Here is a 12,054-nt window from a genome sequence, read left to right on the forward strand (position 1 = left end):
TCCCCTTTGTAACTTGATCAAAACTCCAAACATCTGTGATGACGTAGGTAAACATCAGAAGGGTCGATGCAGCCCTCTTATGGGCTTCTTAACAAATAGCAACCTTGCTTGCTTAATACGTCTCCTCTTCCTTTTCACCTTCTCACTGATTGTTTCCTTCTGCTTCACAGGCTTCTGCTTCCTCTTGAAAGGCTCATGCAGCTTGTGCAACCTCGGCCTCAGCTTCAACTGCCCCGGCTTGGTGAGTGCAACCGCTTTATCAGCCCGGTAATCACCACTCAACTTATCCATCATCAGCAGATAAACCTTGACCCCAGGCTCACACCCATCCTCCTTCATCTTCTTCACAAGGCTCACAGCATGATCAAACTTGCCAACACTACACAATGTCTTCAAAATCAGATAATAAACCTTGTTATCAACCTTAAGCCCCGACGAGTTCATCCTCTCAAGCATTGCATCTCCCTCCTCAATCCTCCCCGCCTTATACAAGCTCCTAACCAACACAACATAAGTAGTCTCATTCGGACCACACATTGTATGAAACAACTTCAATGCATCCTCCGTCTTCCTAATCTTACACAAACAACAGACCACCACATTCCAAGTCTCCACATTTTTCGGAACCTCATTGGCCAACCGCCTCACCATTCTCTCAGCAGCAAAAGCATTTTCGCAGACCTTCTGCACCGCCAATTTGACAGCTCCTCTCTCCCTCTTGATCCCATACTCAATGTCCATATGATCAAAAAAAGCAACAGCCTGCGAAACCCTTCCTGCTCTAACCATCCCACCGAAGTTCGCAGCAGCGGTTTTGGGCCCGGCGAATTTCCGGCCCATACGAATCACATCATGGGCCGCCTTGAAGTCCCTCCTCTGCCCGAAATAGTCCACGAACAACGAGAGAATCTCGTCGCCGTGATCATCGAGATTATTATTCGAGATGAGCCGGCTGTAGAATCCTAGAATTGCGCGGCGGTCGGCGTCGGCCGAGAGACTGAGTACGGAGCGGACCAGAGAAGGCGTCGGAGTGAAGGTCGATTGGACGCGCCGGGAGACGGAGTCGGGGTCGCGGTCGCGGAGGAGCTCGGTGGAGAGGGAGTGGGCTAATTGGGCCGGGTTGGGATGTGGGTCGGGTCGGGTTGAGATGGAGGAGAAGGGTTTGGGGTGAGAGATTGACGCGGTGGTTATGGTGTTGTGGAAATGGGTGGGTTTGTTTGAGGGAAATGGGATGTGGGTTTGAAGCGGCAGCGGAGGAGAAGAGGTTGAGAGGTGGCGGAGCAGAAGTCGCCGGAGTTGCAGAGACATACCTTTTTTTTTTTAGAGAGAGAGAGAGAGAGGAGAGGGTTTAAGGGTTTAGGGATCCGAAAAATGGTGGGAAACGGTTTAACCCGAAAAAGAAGAAAATGATCGGAGGTTTGGCCCATTAGTGAAGGCCCGGGATTCTTGCTCTGTTCATATTTTTAGGCCCATTAGTCATCTTGTAACAACACAAGCCCATATATAAGTTTCAGACTCAACTCAAAAGTAAAGAGAATATTTGCTAGCTAAAAGCTTTCAATTATGTCCCATACTCCCATTTTATTTTCGGTGGTTAAATTGGAAAGGATAGAATGGCCGACCTAGCCCACATGTTGTTTCTTTATATTATTTAAACAAATTTTGTGTTGCGTAAAGGTCTTACGGTCATTTAGACATACTTATTCTCTTGTAGGTTGTTGTTACTGTCTACATCATCTTTTAATAGAAAAAAAAAAAAAAAAGGACTGCGGTGAACATATGTGATTAAGCTTTCTAAAGATCCTTGTTGCACACAACTGACTTCCATTTCCATTTAGATCGCCAAAAGTGATGGCTAGTGAACGACCTTTGAATTATAGGAGGGCTAGAATCTAGCCATATATAAGAATATGGTTAATACTTAATATACACTAGCTAGTAGCTAGCTAGCTCGATCGATCACGCGAGATTAACAGTCTGCTAGCTAGTAGTCGCAGCAGTGACCCATGACAAAATAAAGTAAGAGTGATGATGAAGATAGACGATTAATTAGTTTTCAGAACTACTTCAATCTCTCTATTCAAGTAATCATATGATGTATCATTAATTATTGTGATTGTCATCATTGTGAACACATAATCTATCAGAAAGATGATGATGAACAGGGAAAGCATAATTAGGCATGTCTATGAGTGGATCCCATCTCACACTAATAAAGCACAAACAAGCATACGTTGATTCGGTGATTGGATATAAATTTAAAGGTAATTACCATAATTACGGATATATTTTCATTATCCATAGTATGAAACCTTTGAACTTTGGACTAAATTCATGTACCCTCCAAAAGGGTCTGGTTTTCTTCCTACCTGGGATCACAAGGACAAATCTATTAATTGATCCATTGTCCTAATGGCACCACTATAATTATATCGTAACTAATTAATTAAGGCTTAAGCACTAAATATAACTATATAAGGACCAAGTGGTCCTTGTTTAAGTGAAAGCTAGCTTGCACACTTTGTTTTTTAACTATAATAAAGCATATATGTTTTTTTTTTTTTTTTTTTTGGGTCTGTATAATAAAGCATATGTTGGAGAAGCATCCAACAAGAGCATATTATTGTGAACAGAACACCCAATAAACAATGCAATACACTAGCCGCACTTCATTACTCATAAAATGTTATAAGCTAGGGATCGATCCCTTGAAATATATAGTACAATCTATATATAAGAATTCGGTTCATATAGAATATATGGATTGTATGACTAGGGTGGTGGTCTGGTGGATATATAATGATTTGCTCATATGCATAATGCATGCTTCTTTAGCCTTTCGAACCTAGCTAGGGTTTTCAAATTTCAAGCACAGTATGCAAGTCTCTGGACTCTGGTTAATTGCTGTTTTTTATTGAACACTTGGCTACCCAAAATCATAGCATGAAGATCATTTCGGGTCTACATATCCTCCCTGCTTGTACGTTATAAAGGTTGTGATGAGTAGTGTTAGATAAATTCTGTTAAATTATAAGGGCTTCTGTAGGCTATTTCATATCTAAGCAAACCCCTTTTCTTTACTTTCTGGAATTTACAGATACATTATCATTGTTATTCATATTTATGTTTCAAAATAGTATTCGATCAAATGATTATGAGAGTAATCAAGCCGCTAAAAAGCTTGAATTTGCTTAAGGATTTTGCCAGGATATATTTCAAAATGTATTTCGGCTATTTGAATTATGTAATAACTATTGTACAATTAATCCAATATTCTTCGTAGGATCAGTGCACAGGTTACTAAATAGAAGGGAAGTGAGAAAAACAAGAGCTTTACCGTCTATAGTCGTAACATTCACTCTTAGTATTAATATTCAAATGCTTATTAAAGTCTTTAAAGAAATTTGAGGGAAGAAATCTGCTGTCCCTAATACCCTGTGCCAAACCTGTCCCCATGCATTAATTGGTCCATAAAGATTAAGAAAATATTTTCTTAATCTTTTGTTCCATATTTTATTCTTTGTGGACCAATGAATGCATGGGGACTGGTTTGGCACAGTATTTTTGGGGACAGCAGATTTCATCCCGAAATTTGAAGATATTATTAAGGGCAATGATTTGAAGATATAGTCGTAACATTCACTCTTATTATTAAGATTTGTGGCCTCAAATCCTAGGTGTCATGTCATGTAAGCAAATATAAATTTTATTTTTAATTCCACATAATATATTATTAAGGGCAATGATTTGAAGATATAGTCGTAACATTCACTCTTATTATTAAGATTTGTGGCCTCAAATCCTAGGTGTCATGTCATGTAAGCAAATATAAATTTTATTTTTAATTCCACATAATATATCTTACCACATCATACTATTGCAACACCAACTCTACCCTTTTATACTTCCTTTTAGATGTTAGGGGGTGAATTAATTACAATAATGAATTTAATTAGGTGACCAAAAAAAAAAAGATAAGCTATTAATTATGTATTAATTTAAGAGATATATATGTCTACAAATTCTTTGACCAATATTTTTCTTAATTTAATTAAATTCTTTCCTATAATTTTTCTTTCCAAATAGTATTAATATATTGAATTAGGTGTCAAGAAATAGGCATTAACTTTTCTTTCCAAACATTGATTAATTTCATCCAAAAAACTAGCATTAATAAATTGATTTTGGAAAATACATATGTCTAAATTAAGAGGTAAGAAAAATTTTCATGTTAGTAGCAGCCATTAATTATCATCTACAATCTAAATATATGGGGGAAAAAAACTATTCAAATATAACATTTAAACCCTAGCTACATAAAGAGAAAAAATGAACAAAAGAATGTATATATAATCGTATGAATATGTATTTTTCACACTATATATATTTTCAAAATTTATAAGAATCCAACAAAGGTTGAATTCATATACATGTGTTAAGCAAATCTATTGTGATCGATCGAATGTATGTGCAAATTCATTGACTGAATTACATGAAAATTTTCTATTCTTGATTGGAGAAAAAAATTGTTATTGAAATCTAAGCATGAGTGTAATGAAAAGAAAAAATACCAAAAAAAAACTAAAACTAAAATATTTTTTAGAAAGCCAAAATAACATAGTCATTAGATTTTGGAAGGATAAAATAGTATTTTTCTCAAGAATTACATAGCATGATTTGACAAATAGTTGATGTGTGTAGGTGACATGACATGACATCTAAGATTGAGAGCACAAATCTTAGGCCTCATTGAGGCCACAAATCATTTTCCTATTATTAATTGATCATCAACAACGATATATTCTTTTCGCATGATGACCAATTAATAATAATTCTTGTATTAAGATATAAGACTAAGCTAGAGAATCTAAGTTCCCTCGGTAACCCACAAATTAGTCTTCGAACAATACTAGCTAGCTACCTAGCTAGCTGCCTAGAGATGCCATGCCATGCTAATTCCTTATAAACTTTCTGCATTCAATATATTCTGGTATATATGCGTGATCATATTATTCACATAGAAAGTTTTGTGACCAAAAAGTACAAATTTTCCTAGCATGATCACAATGAACCATACATGTGGCCTCTAGAGCCTGCCTAGAGCCATGAACATGAAATATAAACTATCTTTTCTTTTTTGGCCATAAGGAATTGATGACTTGAATTATGAGACCCAATTGGAAAAATTAGTAGTTATAATATTAACGCATCGTACCATGGAAATATGGAATTAATACATATAGTCTTTTTCAACTTTCTGGATTCCTAATCATGTCATTGTTATGTCGACGATGATGGAGATGTACACCTCTGTACGGATATATACCATTTGTTGACAGTATTCGATCACAATCAATAAAATCAGGCATCGATCCGTATATATGTAGAGGGGGTTTAAGAAAAGGAAAAATCGACGCCCCCATTTTTTGGGAAAATTATTCTTTACACTAGAAGTGTAAGGGAACCAACAGATCTAATAGTTTTCAGACGTTGATATTTATAGACCATTTTTTTTTAATAATAAAAAATATACTTGATGTTATCCAACCGCTTATTTATGTTGGTGTAAGTGCACGTCGGTGTATTGAGTACTCTCTCCTCATTTCGAGATGTAAATTAATGACTAGATTCACCAATTTTCAAGTTCTTCTTTATATTTAACCACCACAGGTGGTCGAGTTGGTAAGAGCCTCCAGGTTCCTCCAGGTGTGTAACCCCCACACCCAGGTTCGAATCCCGCCGATGGTGATTGGAGTTAAATCCCAATCCATTCTTAGTGACCAGGGGGGAAGAAGCGTTATGACATGATTCCCTAGCATGGATTAGTCTCTGGACTTAGGAATCCTTTGAGAAACCGTGTTATCTAGATTAAAAAAAAAAAGAGGCTCTTCTTTATATTCAAACAAAAAATTATTTAAACTAAAGATTGTTTAGTCATTTGATTACTATGATGTCTATAAACCTACACCCAGCAGGTATATTATAACCAAACGATTTTCAGTTGTTGCATAAATAACCCTGGAAATGGAATGTATAAATAGGGTTTAGCATTTGATACATATTTTAGCGATTGTGATGAGATCGCTTGAGATTAAGAAGGGTATAATAGCTAGTAGTAGGGAGCTAGCTAGGAAAGGTATATAGGGATGGGAATGAGAATGAGAATCATCGTAAAGAAGAAGAAGGCCAAAAGCAACTACTTGGTACACTTATATATGTGGATAAAAATGTAGAACAAAATTAGATAGTGTTAGTTTAATTGGATATTCAATTCTGTTTTGCATCTTCTTTATAGCTGGAGAAAAGGAGCAAAGCTTTTCACAGGCACATCTTCCTTGAAATATATTCTTAAGAAGGATTTGGATCCTCATAAAAGAGGTGACCCATATCATGATATATGCATTATTATCATTGTTTGGTCTATAAGGTTCTAATTCCCCAATCATTTAAAGTTCCTGGCATTGCATATAATGATCAATTCGAAAGCAGGGAATTAACTCTTTTCTTTTTGTTAATTAGTTTTACTAAATTGATACAGGTAGCTACTAGCTAGGCCTCAATTGATGAATTGCCCATACTCCATACCCAGTGTTATGCTAATTAATGATATAAGCATATAAGGCCTTAATTATTTTCTCTTGAACTTCACATTCAAAAGGCGATGTGCAGGCTACGAGATCATAAAGATAGCACACATCATGCAAGAATAAAGTTCATAAATGGACTGTTTCACCCCAAATGGATCAATGGATGCCTCAAGGACACAAATTGTAAAGCATACAGTATGCGATTCATACCAAAAGTTTTTTTTGGACCACAATGTATGACGGGTCTTAAGAGTAATGTTCTTCAACGTCGATGAAAGATTTTACATAAAAGCTCAACATATGATACATTTCCCCTTAGTATAGGCTTAATATTGTCAAAATTTTTCCAAACGTACATTGTTGCAACCCCAGCTAACTAATTCATGATTTAGTCAAATTACATGCATAATTTAAAACTTGATTCTGATTTCTGAAGGTGATCAATTTTTTTTTCTTTTTCGACGATTGGGATAATTTTATATGTAGATTGAAGATATGAAGTGTAATTTTATAACTGAACTTGTGTGTTGATTGAATTGCACAAACTATATATACTCCTAAGACATGCAACCCAAACAATATATGCGATTATTGGCCGGTGATTATTAGTAGTTTCTCGGACTCGTCTATCTGTTATGTATGCATGTCATAAGATAAAATGAGAAATATATCACTCTCGACACCCTAGGCACTTTGATTCTAAGCAAAGAAATTTCTTGAAACCCTATTAACTCGCCTATGATGAATCATCTTCTTCGTAGCTACAACAACGAAAGGAATTAATAGATTCTTTCTTGGCCAACTAGCTATATATATAGTTAGTAAAAAAAGCACACGTATAATTCGGCAAAAAATCGTACATGTATTATTCGGTTTACCTGATTTAATGTTACGGTCAAATATTCGGTAAAAAAAAAAAACAATACAACAAATTTATACTTGTATAATTCGGCAAGTAGTAAAAAAAAAAGGTTCAAAAATACGGATATATAAAGTAATAAAACACTATTTTTGTAAGAAAATAACTAATAATTTACTCTCAACTGTTGTTTTTACTTTATATCATTTCTGAAATGTAAAAAAACATGAAGAAAAGGATATGGCACCCAAATATAATGCTATCAGACACTTGAATTACAATACGTTGTACTGAAATTTTTTTCAATTATACGCGTACTGAAGTTTTATACGTGTTTTAACTAACTATCGCTTTAGTTTTTTTTTTCCTTTCAAAATTTTAAGTATTTTTACTCCGTATAAAAAGCGTATAAATGTGTTTAAAAATGTCGAACTCAATAGTGTGTGAGAAAAACCGAGTCTACAATTACAATACACCGTATTGAAGTTTTTTCAATTATACGCGTGCTTATATATATATATATATATATATATATATATATATATATATATACAGGGGTTCTTGGTTGCGGACGTCCGTACCTAAGGATTAGGTACGGATTTCCATTTTTCCCCCCTTTCCGATCACACATTTAGATCTTAACCGTTCAGTTTTTAGGTCCTAATGTATAGATCATCTCTGCAAAATTTCAGCTAAATTAGTGATCGTTAAGGCATTCAAAACTGCAATTTACAACAATGAATACGAACGGTTCCGGTTCGACAGATTCGGAACCGTTCGTATTCATTGTTGTAAATTGAAGTTTTGAATGCCTTAACGATCACCAATTTGGCTGAAATTTTGCAGAGATGATCTATACATTAGGACCTAAAAACTGAACGGTTAAGATCTAAATGTGTGATCGGAAAGGGGGGAAAAATGGAAATCCGTACCTTTTGCTTAGGTACGGACGTCCGCACCTGAGAATGGCTCTATATATATATATATATATGTATATATGTATATGTATATCTTTACTACTATAAATGGAGGCTCTCTTTTGGTGTCAAATGGATTCACCAAATTTTGAAGTACCTATAATACCATTCAATAACATAATTATCAAATTAAGTTAATAGAACATAAATAGATAAAAGTGTAAGAGTGTAATTAGCCAAACTACCATTATTTTATGTCCAAAAAATAAATAACAACTATTCTTTTTAGTCGATCTATTTTTCATTAACATCATAATATATATCACTTGCGAGAAACGCGCGCGGGCACAATGCTAGCATTTATAATTGTAATTTAATCTGCAGGTCGAGATAAACAAATCACAAACTGGCATTGCATTGATATATGATGATAAAAACTTTATGTCTACAAAAAACAAGCAAGCTAGTACACATGAAATATTACTTCCACGTATGCCCTACAAAGATCTAAATCAATCCCAAACCAAACACGTACAATTTTCAAATTATCAAATTACCTTCTCATTACCTAATTACCAAAAGCTTAAGAAAAAAAAAAAGCTTCAAACTTCCAGCTGCAATATACCAGATCCCACAAAGCAGCAACTTAACACTAGGTTTATCAGATCACAACCCTAGGAACAGCCTTGCAGACCAGAGAGTGCTTCATCTCCAAAGAAAGTTTCAGGTTCTCAGACAAGTCCACACCATCATCAGATGGGACCCAGTTGAAGCTCTGCAGCAGCACAGCAAGCCAGAGCTCCACGGTGGCCAACCCCAAGGCTTTACCGGGACAGACTCGTTTTCCAGACCCAAAGGGAGCCAACCTCAGATCGGACCCCATAATGGAAACACTACCTTCTTCATTCATAAACCTCTCTGGTTTGAACTCATTGGGCTGGGCCCACACGCCCTCGTCGTGTGTGATAGCGAACATGTTGACCATTGCGGTGGTGCCAGCCGGAACGAAGTGGTGGCCGATGTGAGTGTCATGGATGGCGAGCCTAGCCCAGGACAGGAGGGGTCCTGGTGGGTGCATTCTTAGGGTTTCTTTGACTATGGCGCGGAGGTAAGGCAGGTTGGGGAGGTCGGAATCGAATACGGATCGAGTAGGGCTGCCGACGGCGGTGTCGATCTCCGATTGGGCCTTGGCTTGGATTTCTGGGTGGAGAACCATCCGGGCAAGAATCCACTCTAGCAGGATTGCCACTGTGTCAGTCCCTCTGAATATCATTTCCTGAAATATTTGCAAGAAAAAAGTTTCATAACATTAAATCCATTGTTAGGCAAGAAAAGTAAGAATATGCAATTTTTACTTTGACCATATATGAACGTTTTAGTATGATACAACACTTAACACAAATAATAAGCAGATCCGATTAGTGTAATTAATATACTGAAGAAAAAAAGGTTCAATCTCGTACAAGAGTACGTTTTACTATAATATGCCCGTTACAACAAAACAAAGGTGATTTAGCATCAGAATAGCTTAACTGTAAATGGAATATATCTCTTTCTGAAAGAGAAACCAACAGCAAATGGTGAGTTATATACATATGTAACAACCAGCCTTATAAGGAAATTTGAGACTGAGAAAAGTGCCAAAGCAATAGCATATATAATGGATAGGACTCGTACGAGTAGTATCAGCGAACATAATTAACATGAAAAATTAAATTGATTAGCAGTAAGATCCTAGTAAATCATAAATGAAACCGCAAATTAACCTAATCAATGAGCAAAAACAATTAATTAGTTTTTAAAACTCAGATTAACTTACCCACAAAACTGCAATCATATCAGAATCACTGAGTCTGTTGTCCTTCTCCAAATCAAGAAGCACATCAACAAAATCCCCACTATTTTCATCACCACCACCCAAAACCCCATCATTCTCAGTCCTCTTCACCCTATGTTCCTTTATGATTTTCCCAACAAAGTCATTCACTTTATCCACTAATTTCTTGCACCTCTTCCTCACACCTTGCAAGTCCAACAAACTCAAAAGAGGAAAGTGGTCACTCCAATTGAAAACCCCGAGCAACTCATACCCTTCACTCACCAACTCCTCAAGAACATGACCCTCACCCTCTTCTCCGAACTCATAGCTCCTCCCAAACACACTCATCATCACATTGTTCAAGGACCCAAAGTGGAACACCTTCCTAACCTCAACCTCACCATTCTTCTCCATCAAAACCCTCATTTCCTCCACCATTTTTCGCCCGATTCCCTCCCTAAACCCCCCGAAACACGCGATCCTCCTCGGGCTGAACAAGTGGGTGGACGAGATTCTCCTCAAGCCTCTCCAGTACTCCCCGAACGGCGCAAAGCCCATTGCTTTGTGGAACAAGAGCTCGTAGGCCGACTCTTTGATAGGCCGGTCAGCGAAGGCCGAGCTGTTAAGAAGCTCTTTAGCCGTGTCAGGTTGGCTGGAGATGACAAAGCGAGTGAACCCGACAGAAAACGCCATTAAAGGTTTGGCTCTTGAGGTCTCGGCGAGCTTGGCCAGGACTCTATGAGTAAGAGAGCCGGTGAAGGCCAGGACCAAGCCGAGAAGAGGCAGCCCGGAAGGGCCAGGGATGGTTGCCCTGGTATAGGCCTGGGGCTTCGGCTTGGACAAAGCCCAAGCGAGGCCACCGGGTGAGAGCCAGAAAGAGAAAATGAAGACGAAGACGAAGAGACAGAGAAACAACTCGAGGCTCAGAACTGATGAAAACCCAGCTAGGGGAATGAACACAGAGTTGGTTTCCATGGACATTTCTGAGTCTTTCTGTGGTTACTTGGCAAATAAGAGTAGAAAAAGTGGGGAAAAGCTGAATGATGAGGTATTTTTGATGATGGGAAGAAGAAGAAGAGTGTGAGGTTTATATAGAAATTAAGTGAGTGGCTTTTGGAATGCCCCGGTGATTAAGTATTTTCTTGCTGTAGTTATATGCCCCTGGTTAATGCTTTTCTTACTTCGAAGAATCAAAAGCCCTACTTTGGGCTGTCTCTTTCGTGAAATTATGATTCTGCCCACTGTGCCAAGTTGGTACTTGGATTGCAAGCTCACGATTACGAGAGGCTGTAATGTCATTTTACCATATATGCTAGTGTACGAAATTTTGGAGCGCCCTTCATTTGAGTTGCTTATGACCTAGTTGTTAAAACTCAATGGGTGAGAATCTCAGCCGTTACAATGGGACTGGTTTTCCAGGTAGCTTTTCATTTGCTCATATTTATGAGTTTTAATCCTCAAAAAGTTTTCAGTAAATATATACCTTTCAACATTCAAATAGGGGATTTGAATTTAGGACTTCATCATGATTTGTTGCATGCATGTATGCCTGTATGAATTGTGCACTCGTTGCATGTATGGACCGCAAGGAATTTCATTCGTGCTTCTCTATTACAACAACTTTTCACTAATATTTATCAGGAATGCAATGATTTTCTATATTATAGTAAATTTTAGAATATATTTTTCTAGTTAATATATAGTAATTTATTTTGCTACATGTAAGTTTTACATTTCTACCAAAAATTACATCGAGATATTATAGTTTTGTAAATCATTATTATTTTTTTTTTTTATCACATCAACAACTAGTCTTTTTTGTGAGTCGAACTCACAACCTCCCACTTACAAATGGGAGACTTATGCCACTAG

The 12,054-nt window shown here is 37.0% G+C and overlaps 2 protein-coding genes across 2 annotated transcripts; both read right to left on the minus strand.

Moving 5' to 3' along the window:
• Nucleotides 1-54: 54 nt before the first annotated feature.
• On the minus strand, nucleotides 55-1,308 carry LOC133745044 (small ribosomal subunit protein mL104 (rPPR9)-like). The gene has a single exon (XM_062173042.1). It carries the CDS (start codon nucleotides 1,306-1,308, stop codon nucleotides 55-57), a length of 1,254 nt encoding a protein of 417 aa, XP_062029026.1.
• Nucleotides 1,309-8,754: 7,446 nt separating this feature from the next.
• LOC133746374 (cytochrome P450 78A5) lies at nucleotides 8,755-11,281 on the minus strand. Its single transcript, XM_062174548.1, has 2 exons — nucleotides 10,183-11,281; nucleotides 8,755-9,639 (listed from the first exon to the last, which is right to left on the minus strand). Exons 1-2 carry the CDS (start codon nucleotides 11,161-11,163, stop codon nucleotides 9,025-9,027), a joined length of 1,596 nt encoding a protein of 531 aa, XP_062030532.1. The 5' UTR covers nucleotides 11,164-11,281; the 3' UTR covers nucleotides 8,755-9,024.
• Nucleotides 11,282-12,054: the final 773 nt, after the last annotated feature.

This window comes from Rosa rugosa, chromosome 4, assembly GCF_958449725.1.
Source record: "Rosa rugosa chromosome 4, drRosRugo1.1, whole genome shotgun sequence".
NCBI lineage: Eukaryota > Viridiplantae > Streptophyta > Magnoliopsida > Rosales > Rosaceae > Rosa > Rosa rugosa.

Coding starts and splice junctions, on each gene's coding strand:
- LOC133745044 (XM_062173042.1), bottom strand. CDS start 1,308: ATGTCTCTGCAACTCCGGCGACTTCTGCTCCGCCACCTCTCAACCTCT.
- LOC133746374 (XM_062174548.1), bottom strand. CDS start 11,163: ATGTCCATGGAAACCAACTCTGTGTTCATTCCCCTAGCTGGGTTTTCA. Junction 9,640..10,182: donor ATATGATTGCAGTTTTGTGG/GTAAGTTAATCT, acceptor CAAATATTTCAG/GAAATGATATTCAGAGGGAC.